The sequence below is a fragment of the Lissotriton helveticus genome, chromosome 7 (genome assembly GCF_964261635.1).
Source record: "Lissotriton helveticus chromosome 7, aLisHel1.1, whole genome shotgun sequence".
NCBI lineage: Eukaryota > Metazoa > Chordata > Amphibia > Caudata > Salamandridae > Lissotriton > Lissotriton helveticus.
The window spans coordinates 1,537,766,855-1,537,781,098 of NC_136068.1; the positions used below are offsets into that span (position 1 = coordinate 1,537,766,855).

The 14,244-nt window shown below is 46.3% G+C and overlaps 1 protein-coding gene across 1 annotated transcript in view; it reads right to left on the reverse strand.

The window, feature by feature from the left end:
• Positions 1–14,244, reverse strand: part of CYTH2 (cytohesin 2) — a 273,336-nt gene that overhangs the window by 27,869 nt on the left and 231,223 nt on the right. Inside the window, exons 9-10 of the mRNA XM_078654983.1 lie at positions 9,980–10,056; positions 9,798–9,869 (exon numbers count right to left, since the gene is read on the reverse strand). Of these exons, the coding sequence (XP_078511109.1) occupies positions 9,798–9,869; positions 9,980–10,056 (149 nt within the window). The remainder of the gene's footprint in view (positions 1–9,797; positions 9,870–9,979; positions 10,057–14,244) is intronic.

A 14,244-nucleotide genomic window follows, 5' to 3' on the forward strand; every position in this document is an offset into this window, starting at 1 on the left:
GTGAAAGCGTGCACTGACGGCTGGTGGTGTTTGTGCCCGATGAAAGCATGCACTGACGGCTGGTGGTGTTTGTGCCTGGTGAAAAGAGTGCATTGACGACTGATGGTGTCTGTGCCTGGTCAAAGTGTGCATGGACGGTGTGGTTGTGTATGCCTGGTGAAAGTGTGCACTGACGGCTGGTGGTGTTTGTGCCCGGTGAAAGCGTGCTGACGACTGATGGTGTCTGTGCCCGGTGAAAGCGTGCACTGACTGCTGGTTGTGTGTGTCTGGTGAAAGCGTGCACTGACAGCTGGTGGTGTGTGTGTGCACCTGGTGAAAGCGTGCTCTGACGACTGATGGTGTCTGCGCCTGGTGAAAGTGTGCACTGACGGTGTGGTTGTGTGTGCCTGGTGAAAGCGTGCACAGACGACTGATGGTGTCTGTGCCTGGTGGAAGCGTGCACTGACGGCTGGTTGCGTGTGCCTGGTGAAAGCATGCACTGACGGCTGGTGGTGTGTGTGTGCGCCTGGTGAAACCGTGCACTGACGGCTGGTGGTGTGTGTGTGTGTGTGCGCCTGGTGAAACCGTGCACTGACGGCTGGTGGTGTGTGTGTGTGCGCCTGGTGAAACCGTGCACTGACGGCTGGTGGTGTGTGTGTGCCCGGGTGAAAGCGTGCACCGACGGCTGGTGGTGTGTGTCTGGTGGAAGGGTGCACTGACGGCTGGTGTTGTTTGTGCCCGGTGAAAGCGTGCACGGACAACTGAAGTATAATTTATAAACAATTCAGTGACATGAATATGGGCGAAAGGGCCCAGAATACTAGGAACAGGCTGTTTTGAATAGATTAGGTGTGTGTGTGTGTGTGTGTTAATGTTATGTATATTCATATACCTTAACCATCAACGAGTCAAGCTGTTGCTTACGTGGATAAGGTTTGCATTCAGTAAGTGTAATAACGTAGTATGATATTCTTTTTCTTGTAATAGAATCAGAAAACAATGATGTTTCTGTGACATCGAAGAGGTAATACGTGACCCAGTAGAGCCCTTCAATTCATATGTAGCTTTTCGGAGTGCATTTATTGTTAATTGTGGCGCATCGTTATTTAAAAAACTGTTGGAGTGGCTTATTTAGGCCACGTTCCCATAATCCATTTCATATTTCTAACCTCGCATATGAGTATAAATAAGTCTCTGTTCTTGATTGTAAAACAGGTTAATGTGCAAATATTACGATTGGTAATAGTTTTGTATTTATGACCGCATTCTTCAGAGCTTGGCATAATTGTCCTTGGATATAAAGCTGGCGGTATTCCATCACATGCCTCTTTGCACACTAATGGACTTTAATTAATATTACCGCAGTCAAACTGTCACCCATGGTCTATCACTTTTCTGTGGGTGAGTGCACCATGTACAGTCTGGCTAGTCAGAGAACTGCAACATGTTACTTGAAATGTGCAGCAAGATCTCTGCCCTACAGACGTATGATGTACTTTTATGTACTTTTAATTGACGTTTTTCACGCGTATACCAAACATTAAGCAAATATAGCCTGTTGTATAGCATACTACATCTTTGCATTTCATTTGGAAAACATAATTTCCCTTTAATAAAGCATCCATTTGCCATAGGTTTTTTTGCACCCATTTTTGCACTACTGACTTTCGTTGGCTGTGGACAAATTGCTTTCTCTGGCTTTTTGCACGAATTGTTACTACCAGAATTTGACTGGTGTTTACAGCAAACACAATAAGAATAATAGCATCAAAATAGGCATTAGAAATGTTGCAGAGTTTTCACAAATATGTACATCTGCGCATAAGCACGTGGGGAAAAAGCGTTATTTGCTCTTGCAATGTACACTGGAGTCAAAGTAGCCCCAATAGTGTTTGGTGAACACTTGACATCAGTCTGCTAAGGAAAAGATTATAATACGTAAGCGATGGGAAAGACGTAGAGAAAACAGTAGAAAATGGAGAGCTCAGGAGCTTTCTGTTTTTGTGATGGGCGCAGAGTGAAATGTCTTCAAGGCTTACATTTAAAGATTCCACTCAGTGACAGTCACTTCTTGTGCTTTATTGCTTTTACAACCGCTTTCAGTGAAAGTATAAATCAAGCTGGGCTTAGTGGTCTCAAAACCTGGTACTTGAGAATAAACATAACAGTGCTGTACTGCTGTCGCACTAAAAAAAAAAAACTAAAAAAAAAAAAACAGTTTTTTGCTCTGCTGTCAGTGAGCTGGCATGGCGGGGGGGCAGGGGATCGGACTCCTTTGAACTCTGATGCCGAGGCTATGGGCACGCGCCCGGGTCACGAACTGTACCCGATCCGCAGCAGCTTGGGTAGACTTTTGATAGCCATACTATAATCTCGACAAACAAGCATTGCTAAAGCAATGCTGTAGGTCGAGACCTAAACAGTCTTAGGAGGCGTGACATTTTTCCTTGCACAAAGGATAATTCGGTGAAAAATAGTGGCCAGACTAACTCCCTAAAAGCCTCTACCCATATCCAGAATACTTGGAAGTCCTGGGAAGTATGAACTTCTCTTCTGTAATTCTAAAAGGGATTCAAGAAAAAAACATGTTTGTGGCTGTTCCTCCTATAGTTGCACCACATATTAATCTGTAGGTCTCTATACCAGAACATTCTACATTGTGACATTGTTGGGGTGAAGACCTCTGAGGATTGGAGTCACAGCCCTCTTCATGTGATTCAGTGTTCAAGATACTGCCAATCAGATTCAGTGCTCTTGGAGTCCTGGACAGTCTAGTTCAGATTCCTGCCCCCTCCTCATAGAAGAGGTCCAACTATTCCTCCTGGGTTTGGTTGTAGTAGGTAGTTGCAACTTGACTTCCTCCTCTTCACAGCCCCGGTCTTCCATAGGTCTTGGAGATACAAAATCCTTTTAAGGATTCATCGAAGTTCCTTTTCTTTTGGAGAATCACTGCCATTTTGTCTTCGCGGCATTCCTTATTCCTTTCAACCTCGAGTGATCCTTGTTCGGTGTCAAGGATACGTCCTTTCTTTCTTTTCGGCGGCAGTGTGTCTTGCTTCAGCTCCTCCTTCTGCTCGTGGTCTCAGTCTCTATTTGATGTCACACTGTTGTCTCATTGGTGTCAACCAGCAGTGTTGTTGCACCAAGACTCATGTGGTTCTCTTTGTTTTGACTACCCTTTGCTCATTGAGGATGCGTCAAGGGTGTTCCTCTAGTGCGAAGGCTTTGGCTCATGCCTGCCGTGTTTCTGCAGTGATACCGGTGTGCACTTCTTGTATTATTCTTCTCTCTATGCCTTATTCGATACAACTTTATTTTGGGTTTGTCGTCAGATCCTTCCCCTGGTGCCTCCTCGTTTTGCTCTGTGTTTTCTTCATCATCATGGCACAGACTGAGGTCCTGGAGGGAGATTTGCTGCTTGTTATGCATTTGTTTCTTTGTGTATTGCCCCCCCCTCCCTCTGCTTTTCCCTGGTTCAGTGTGTCTTCTGGTGAAGCTCGACACATGCTTCACATTTTTCGACTCTGTGGTTTCCGGGCAGAGAGACAATGCAGGTAAAAAATAATCTGAAGATGGACACAATGCACAGAGTCTTCCAGTGTGCACGTCTTATGTTTCTAGGAGAAGGGCATGTCACCAAATGCTGCTCAAAGACTTTCAAGTAGTGGAGTGGTGTGGCTCACTGGTTAGAGGCGGCAGACCCGGAAGCAGGAGTCGGCCCGGGACCAGGGATCAATTCCCGACGCGGCAGGGTCGTGGACCAGGGTCAGCGGACTCGATAATTCTCGTCTCAGTGCCTACTCTAACCAGGGGTCCCACTCAGCAACTCTGGGCATTCGCTTGCCTAATCTCCACAACGGCCCCATCAACGCCGGGGATACCTGGCTTCACCTTGGGGACTCCCAGTAGGGACCATCCCACAGGGAAAGCCAGGACGGGTTCCCCAGCGGTATACCGCGCCAGGATACTCCGGTAGTAATTGAGCGCGTTACAAAACTGCTTATAACATAACAGTAGGGGTATGGGGAGAGACGAGAAGAGGAAAATTCCAAACCCAAACACTGGATGATGGAATAATGCAGAGCAAGTGACTAAAGAAAAGATTCATGCTGCAGATCTTGATTGTTAGTCGGATCAGAAACAACAGATCTAACAGAAGAAATTCATGCTGGCCTCATCCGCTGCCACGAGGGCATCATTCTATAAGTTACAGAGACTATTCTGCCAAGTGTCAGTAGAGTGGAGGTATTCTGTTGCTGAAAGCCTTGCCTTGAATTCTGATACATTTTCTTTGGAAGAACATTGCGCAATATTGTTTTCAAGAAGAGTGGGGGGTAGGGGTATATGAGTTTGGAGGGTACGTTCCCCTTCCTCACACAGGCGCATGTTGGACTGGAAGTAGCAATGCGGAACATTATCCAGATGCAAAACTTCACCATTATGTGTTGAAAGCACAAATGACAAGCTTCCTTACAGATGAAGTCTGCTAGGCTCAGGATTCCCACATGTATGCAAGTACAGTGTCTCTGGAATTTCCTGTTTGGCAACACAGGGGCCAGAAAAAAATTTAAGGGATTTTATGGACTCCTTCGGACCATGGGTTACTACTGGCATACAAGGTAGCGTATGGTACATTTTGGAGGGATGAACCTTTTTTCTCCTTAAAATCTCAATATAAAAAACTTCTTTGTTGGAAATCTGACTATATAAAGGGAGTAGAGGCGCAAGGGACATGCTCTGTTTTTAGCTACTGCTCCCAGTGAAGGGTTTAAGGTGGGGTGTACCTCTGCAGAATATTTTTAAAGTGTCAAAAAGAAATTGTAAAGTCTCATTGGAATGAGGGGAGGAGGGTGTTTAAACGGTCATTCTATCTCAGAAAAAAAGGCACTTTTATGTAACATTCCTACTCTCTAACCCCTAATTCCCCTTCCAAAAGATAGCTTTGGGAGGACAGATTTGAGACTTATGTTGGCACAATGTGCATATGTTCTCCTCAAGTGCTATCTGAGGGAGTGGGAGGTTTTCAAATGGCAAGCATGTCTGACTTATGATAGCAGGGGTGAAAAATCCTTACCTCTAAGGAGACAGGCTAAACTCTAACAAGCATTAGAAATGCAATCGGGCTCGGATTTATTTGAGTTTGAGCTAATGGCATTGTAAATGCCAATGTATTGTTGCTATGTGTTATGGAGTGTGTTCATGTGGTGTGTTCATGTGGTGTGTACTGCCAGTGATCTCCTTGTGAGTGTGCGAATATTGCACCACTTGCCTGTGATGTCCTTCTTGTGAGTGTGAGAAGCTTGCACCTCTGCTACCTGTGGTCTCTTGTGAGTGTAAGAAGCTTGCACTGCTGCTGCCTGTGATGTCGTTCTTGTGAGTGGGAGAAGATTGCACCTCAGCTGGCTGTGGTCTCCTTGTGAGTGTATGCACTGTCATCGCTAGCCTGTAGATATGCATTGGCTTCACTAGCCTGTAGATATGCACCGTCATCGCTAGCCTGTAGATATGCACTGTCATTGCTATCCTGTAGATATGCGCTGTCGTCGCTAGCCTGTAGATATGCATTATCATCGCTAGCCTGTAGATATGCACTGTCATCGCTAGCCTGTAGATATGCTCTGTCATCGCTAGCCTGTAGATATGCACTGTCATCGCTAGCCTGTAGATATGCATTGGCTTCACTAGCCTGTAGATATGCACTGTCATCGCTAGCCTGTAGATATGCATTGGCTTCACTAGCCTGTAGATTGGCGCTGTCATTGCTATCCTGTAGATATGCGCTGTCATCGCTAGCCTGTAGATATGCATTATCATCGCTAGCCTGTAGATATGCACTGTCATCGCTAGCCTGTAGATATGCTCTGTCATCGCTAGCCTGTAGATATGAACTGTCATCGCTAGCCTGTAGATATGCATTGGCTTCACTAGCCTGTAGATATGCACTGTCATCGCTAGCCTGTAGATATGCATTGGCTTCACTAGCCTGTAGATATGCACTGTCATCGCTAGCCTGTAGATATGCATTGGCTTCACTAGCCTGTAGATATGCATTGGCTTCACTAGCCTGTAGATATGCACTGTCATCGCTAGCCTGTAGATATGCACTGTCATCGCAAGCCTGTAGATATGCACTGTCATCGCTAGCCTGTAGATATGCACTGTCATCGCTAGCCTGTAGATATGCACTGTCATCGCTAGCCTGTAGATATGCACTGTCATCGCTAGCCTGTAGATATGCACTGGCTTCACTAGCCTGTAGATATGCATTGGCTTCACTAGCCTGTAGATATGCACTGTCATCGCTAGCCTGTAGATATGCATTGGCTTCACAAGCCTGTAGATATGCACTGTCACCGCTAGCCTGTAGATATGCTCTGTCATCGCTAGCCTGTAGATATGCTCTGTCATCGCTAGCCTGTAGATATGCTCTGTCATCGCTAGCCTGTAGATATGCATTGCCTTCACTAGCCTGTAGATATGAACTGTCATCGCTAGCCTGTAGATATGCTCTGTCATCGCGAGCCTGTAGATATGCGCTGTCATTGCTATCCTGTAGATATGCGCTGTCGTCGCTAGCCTGTGCACGCGTAAATTACTTACAGCCTATCACGTCAACGCTACTAAATACACAGCACAGCGAAGACGAATCACTAGGCAGATGCCATAAAAAACTAAGGAATGTGCCAGCCGGACCCCTTTCTGCATTTTTTTTTAACACATAAGAGCTCGGAAGCTCCGCCTCCACTTCGTGGTGGCTTAGGCCCGAGCCCTAACAAGCAGAGGCGAAGCCTATAGGGCTGGCGTTTGTTGCCAGACTTTTAGCTCTGTGAGTGCTTGTTTTGTTTTGGCTTTTGCAAAACTCCATTGTCATGGAAACGGCCAGGCACCCATTCATATACAAAAATTGGCTAATATATAAAAACAATTGTTCTCAGAAAGCACGTATTGCGTTTATTACTGGCAGTGAACGGAACTACTTCATGGATGTGCAAGGGCAGTTACTGGGAAGTTAGCAATGGCTTTAGTGGGTCAATTTCTGCAAAGTCATATGTAGTGGGCGGGAAGAAACGTGAATGACACAATAACGGGGTAATGCATGAAGAGGGCTCTTTAAAAACTCCTGTTAGTAAGTGTATTAAACATAAAATGTTTGTTCAATTCAGTAGGTCTTGGGTAATGGCAGTCCTAAAAAGTTAGTTACTGGCTATACAATTTCTAGAATATTTTGTGTGTGTTATCGAGGTGGGAGGCTGATGCGTTGATGGTGATTGTTTCCTGCTATGAATTTGTGTGTTTTTTCTTTGCAGATTGTCCTAATTGCTTCCGCTTCTCCTCTGCCCTCCAAACAAGCGTGCTCAGCCAAGTAATGCCGACCCCTGAGATTGCTGGGAACGGCTCTTTCTGAGCACTGCGCCTAATGGGCCGGTAGCAGAGTGGGACAGGATGGACGTTTTTCCTATTTAGCAGGAACACGTTCCTCTGGACAGAGACCGACTAAGCCATTCAGAATCGGGGCACATTTTCGGAAAAACAGGGAGGGGTTTTGCAGACTAGCCCTTGAAGTGCTGATTCTGAAACTATTATCTCCCTTAAGACTGACTCTGACCCAGCCCTAATACCATTTCAAGTGCTCTGACGCATATTGTGCTCTCGAAATCGCCTAATATGCGGTCGACTGTTCCCCACACTTATAAATTCCCTGTAGTAGGCCGAATGACATGCGGCTGACGAGGCTCCGGTCCTACTCGGGCAATCACAGGTACAGCATCTGCAGAACTAACACATTGCCCTAGGCCAGGCCTCCGCCGCGCTGGCCCTCCGTGGTTGGCTGGTCGAGCACATTCCGCAGGGGCATAGATAAGCATCCCCGCGCCAGACATCGAGTCCAGAAATCTCCGAGCCTTAGGCACACGCTCTGCCCGGCTGCCCCCTCCACTTCACACGGCAGTGAATCACACAGCGAGAGATAAGAACTGAGAAGGAGTCAGCGCTCGTGATGTGTGAAAAGTTCAAGCAGGACACCTCTTAACCATCTGGATTGCATTACACGGGCACTCTGACAGCTCCTAATTAAGATTAATCACTCTGCCGTGCTCGTTCTCGCACAGAATATGCCACATCGGGCACGCGTAAATTACTTACAGCCTATCACGTCAACGCTACTAAATACACAGCACAGCGAAGACGAATCACTAGGCAGATGCCATAAAAAAACTAAGGAATGTGCCAGCCGGACCCCTTTCTGCATTTTTTTTTTAACACATAAGAGCTCGGAAGCTCCGCCTCCACTTCGTGGTAGCTTAGGGCCGAGCCCTAAAAAGGATTAGTGAAGTCCTGGTGCAGATTCCTCGGTAGAAGGAGCCTTCTATTAGTCATCACATCCTACTATTTTAACTTTCACCAAATTTTCAGAGGTTACTATTTAATGCATTAGCAGAAGAAAAGCAAAAGCATGAGAAACACAGATGATTTCAATGACCAAGCCCTTGAAATATCTACATAGAGAGTAAAAGGGACATGCAACAAGTCCCTACAAAAAGTAATCATTCTCGCTTCCTGAGGCAGATGGTGAACCTGTAAAGAGGAACAGCATCAAAACACAACCAGAGCTTGGATTCATCCTGTTTTTTTTGGTACAGTAATGATAACTAAAATCTGCTTAGGGGCTGCGGGCTCTCGTGGGTGAGCTTGGACACTCCTCATACCAAATACAATCTAACGTTTTCTGTTGCAAACAATTCCCGAGTATTGTTAGGCAGAAACGGTGGGGGCGGGAAGGGTCGACTCTGTACGGAAGCAGGATTCGTAGTGCCAAAGCCAACTGGTGAGACAGGTGTACGATACCAACTACTTTGGTGAAAGGCAATGGTATACATGAAAATTAAGCAGACTACACGGTAGCCTGGTATATACTTCAGAGTCTTTAATGAGCTTTATTCCTGAAATCCAGAAGCTAGCGGCAGAATTAGGGTAAAGGTGAGAAGCGCATGCGTGAATGAACATATATGCATGCCTAAAACCTTAATTTTGCAGCTGAAATTGTAAAACCAACATCAGAAAAGCACCACGCCATCACAATGGACAGGAAGTGTAGCCAGGTTACTATGAAAAGCACCAAGGTTCACTTAGTTACTGATAAAATGCACCTGGCTGCAGTGTCTACAAAGCATAAAGAAAAGGGATGGGGTAGGACCTCTCCAAAATTACGTATTTTAACTTAAAAACATTTTTTAGAGTTTCATATAGCGCAAACTAGACCTGAAGATATCGGGTATCAGAACGCTTTACATAGCACCAGTTTTGTTACACAAGAACACATTCACGGGGAGATTAAGTGGTTTGCACAGAAACACAGGATTTGAGCGTCGTTGCCGAGACTCTAACAAGGTTCCCCAGCTTCGACGCCAACCGCTCTAGTTGTAAGGCTATCCCAGAACTTGAAGCAAAAGAAGCACTGCAGTACTAGAGGTAAAGCAGGAAAACGCTAACAAGCAGGTCGTCAAGCTAGCTCAAGAAGCTAAAGTACGCTCTGCAGAGATGAGTTTGTAACTTGAAAGCCAGAGGTTTATTAAGCAGGTGGTCAGCCGCAACCGGATATGCTTCAGATATCAATACATCAATACAATTAACAGCACTATCAAACTATAAAATCTGCACCAAACACAGCCATAATGAAAATAGAAGTTATCATCAATAATGTAACTTCTCGAGTTTAAATGGCAGCTCAAGCAAGTTGTTGACCAGAAATCACGGTTCAAGAATAAGAGAGGGGCCTGAACAAGATGATATTCAAGAAAATTTGATAGCAATGAATATACCGGTTTTCTGGGATCTTCCACCTCCCGAATACTGAGGTTTTCAAGAGGAATTATGCCTCTGGGCTCTTTGTCCTGTGGAGAGATTAAATACACGCTTAAGTGACCAGAACAGGGAGCTCACAGTGAAACTGGTTTACAATGCCTAGTATAGTTCATTGCAATACTTTTAAACTGTGACTCACCGTTGTGTATTCGAAGTAGTACAAACAATTATCAGTCAGGATGAACCAGCGTCGCTTCCAGGTTTTCACTCTTCCACCTGCAAGAGAGCCCGAAGTGGGGTAGAGCTTAGTAAGACAAACTGACAGATGAACCTCCTGCTGGCCCAACAGATGTCGGTCAACAGAAAATGAACTCTGGCCACAAGTAAATGTGGTTAAGATTTTAAAATGTGGTGCTAATGAAATCAAGTGAGTTACTAGAAAAGGTTAGAGCTCGTCATGAAAAGGATAGGGGCTGTGCAAGCTTCACTTGCACAGCACGGCCAGTGTCCTTCGATCATGGACATATAGATAACCCCCTGCCCAATGACCACCTCCCAGTACACAAGTCATCACCGGCACAGCCATTTTGCTGCTTCACTGCCACTAACACGATACAACTTTTACTGTCTTTCGTGCTAACCAGTAGACGTCCTATAATAGCCCTATGATAGAAAGTCGGTTCGAAGGGGCAACCAATGCCTGGGTTTTCCAACAGACCCTCTCATGATTCTTATGTTAAGGCCACTAAAGTACAGAAAATGTTATCTTCTAACAATTGTTGCAAAGCTTTAAGCTCTTGTACATTTAAATGCTATGCATTATGCCGCCATATAGTGATCAGAATAACATCTTGTTTACTACAACTGAAAGGTTAAGAGTCCCGACTATAAGCATAGTCAAAATAACACGATGACATCGACCTGTAAACCACAATACTGCACACTTGACTTGAATTTCAAATTATCTTTTTTTTAGATCACGTAATAAATGAATGTGTGCACGGAGGACCGAGTAGCCACTGTGTCCATGCCTAATAAGGAAACTCAACGAAAGTCAAATGTAAATATACGTGTTTCTTCCCAGGTGGTGTGAACTTCTGGTCTGCAGTAAATGCTTTGTGTTCCAATGAGGAAGAAAAATGTATGCATTGAATCCAAGAGGCAATACTTCTAAGACTACCCATGGGTGAAGTTCACGGATAAATAATTCGGTCTTCCTACTCATGGTCTAATTATGTAATGAGTGAGAGAAGGAGAAATTGAGATAGAGTGACAGACGAAAAGAGGTGCCAGAGAAGAGGCTGAGCCTAAAAAGAAAATGTGTATGACTAATCCACTTAAAATGGGGCTTCCCTTATTTAAAACACCGTGCTGCGACATTTTTTTTACAGTAGTTTGAAGGTTTGATTTAATAGACCTTAGTGCAGTAGTGACAGACGTATAATACAGATCATAAATGATGTGCACTACATATACCGTCATTTGCTTTAAAAAGGTACAGAGATAATTATAATAAATAGGACTGTTAAATGGAATGACAGACAGCGTGTCCTACATAGAGGCTGTAAATGGTGTCTCTGCTCACACCATAATACAAAACGATTCAACTTTACAGCACTAACGGTTCTTTTTGCATCCTCCTCTTTGAAAATTAAAGTGCATATCTGTGGGGGATCCAAGTATCCAAACTACATAGTTATATGTGTTGTGCATTCAAGTTTACCTCCCTAGATTATGGGCGAGAGTCTAACTGTGGCGTTGCAGATGTTATGTGCTGGCCACTTCATGGGGTCCAATAACATGCTTATCAAATGTAAACATGATGGTCTGGCCTTTGTAGGCTTAATAAATAAAGTGTCTCATGCTGCATAGACTGCTCTTCTTGTTGAATAAATATAGGAATTATAATTTAAAAAGTTCACAATAACTTTCCCACAATGCATTGCTCTTTGGCGAAAAATAAGGGCACGTAGTCTGTTGAAGCTCTGCTTGCCTGTTGCAGACAACACATTGATTTATTGGACTCTCTTGCTTGTGGCTGTGGCACAAAAACGATCTGATCCAACTCTTACTAGTAAATGTGTTCTAGAGGCATGATGCGTGACATTACTGGGTTCTCCTGGCTAACAAGAAACAAAGAAGTGAAACTTGTTCTGGCAGCTAATGTGTCTGAGCACGGTGGAAAAGGAACTGACCCTAAATGCAAGTGTAAATTAAACGCCCCGGATGAGTTGCTGGTTATAATTAGAACCGCTTTGCCTATAACTGGTTTGTTCATAAGCTTAATAAACGTCGCTCACGGATACGGTCCCTTTCTTCCCAATTGCAGTCGGCCTCCGAACCAGTGGATGGAGAACATAAATGTGTGGCTTCGAGGGATTCTCGCCAATATAATGAATCGTTATGCCCAGACAGAACTCCAACCTCTCATTCTGATAAACCAGATGCTACAACGAGCGTGACCACTAGATGGCAGGCAAAATGCACTTTTGAGTCGGCAGCCACAAGTGAGGCGGCAATGGAAAGCTGCCTCCGAGGTGCCCAAGGAATGGCCCACTTTCTGGGATCCTCCGTGCCATGCCCCTCTCAAAAGAATTGCACTCGGTGGCGTGGTTTATGTAATAGGGCTTGGGTGTTCCAAAGATGCGCACCAACTACAAAGCACCCAGAATGTCCCCTTATTAAGCTGCTCTACAATATCTCCCCCCCCCCCAACTGCCTTCCCCAGACACTTCGCCACCCACAAATCTCGCCCGTAGTTTGTAGCCACGACCATTGCCACCGTCAGGTGGCTACAGAGCTCTGTGACGCTCCTCCACCCTGGCCCGTAACCTCCAACTCACTGCCTATGACGAGGCTGGGAAGAGCAGCATCCGCTCAGTGGGCTTCACTGGTGCGGGTGATTGCTCTGACGCCCCCCCTGCTCTGGTAAATGCCAGCAAACAGCACACAATAGTGGCAAAGTGCTTCCAAGCTGCCACGTCTTGCACACACCACATACAGCTCCCTTCAAAGCACCCTTCCTGACTCGCAGGGCCCCTGAACAGGCGGTCTTTGTAGCCTCTGAACAATTCAGACATCCACCAAGAAAACTCACTCTTGAACCTGCACGTACTCCCTGTGGCGACTGTGCCTGGGTCCACGGCCCTCTCCTGTTGGATCCACAGCGCCCCCCTCCCCCCCCGGTGGACCAAAAGCCCCTCCCACCGGTTAGACCCATGCCCCCCCCCCTCCCTCGACCCAAAGCACCTCCCACCGGTTGTACCCACGGCCGCCCGCCCGTTGACCCACAGCCCCCCGTGGTTGGGCCCACGGCCCTCCCGGATCCACAGCCGCCCACAGCCCCCGCCTCCCCCCTCTGCTGGCCCCACAGCCCACAGCCCTCAGCCCTCTCCCTCTGGTGGACTCCAAAAGTCTATGCACAGTTCAGATGCAAAAGAAAGAAAATGTGTGTTTTAAGTCGAGGGCCTAAAAGTGATGGAAGCCTCCCTCTACATGCCCCCCAGCGCCAAGGAGGATAGTGAACGGGAAGACTATCGCCATCTGGAAAAGGAAGCATGTTATTCCACTGACGCCCATTTCTAGGCGCAGACAGCCGAGGGCTAGTGAAGCGCGAAGCTCTACCTACCTCCTGGGGAGTTATTGTGAGCAGGTGGGAGAGGTATTATCATCAGCAGCAAAAGCGTACACAGGTGGGGGAGCAGAGAAAAGGAGGGGAGGGGGCAGGCGGTAGGGGAGGGGTGAGAAGCAAAGAGTGAGGAGAGAGAAAGAGAGAAGGGGAAAAAAACAAGTTACATCAACATAAGGCGGAAAAAATCAAGGTACATTCAAAAGATGTGGCGCAGACTGGACTGTGCTCTGCACAGTGCATTAACCAGTCGAAGACTGGCGTTTAAGACTAGTGGGGGATTACAGGACAGTCCATCCCCTCTTTAAAGCCACCAAAGATGGGGCAAGTGGATGGCAAACTCTGCCCCACCTCCAAATCATTTCCTGGTCATCACTATCTGTCCAAATCGCCAACTCTTAAACGCCAGCCTGCCTTTGCCATTAACATTTACAGTTCCAGAAACACAAAATGCAAGCAGTGCAGATACAGAGGCCGAGCAGATCTCGGAAGCTAGCATGCAAGAAAACATCTGGATTAGTTCAAAGAGCCACAGAAGAATTGCATACAGGAAAAGGAACACATCCTCCCCTCCGGCCGGGCCGCTGGGAGCAGCGCCGAGCTTTGAAGCCCGAAGGCAAGCACGCATTCCTCGCTGTGCGGCTCTCGCATAACACCCCCAGTTACAGCTCCGAGAAAGGGCTACGTCAGCATGGGCCAGAAGCAAGGTCAGGGCTAAGCTCCGTCGTTACTGGACACCACTTGATGAAGTTACTACTCTTGCTCGCTCGTCACGTCTTTCAAAGGCCACTTTAAGAAACAGAGTACTATACTTCTGCAGTGCTGCATGGCCCCTC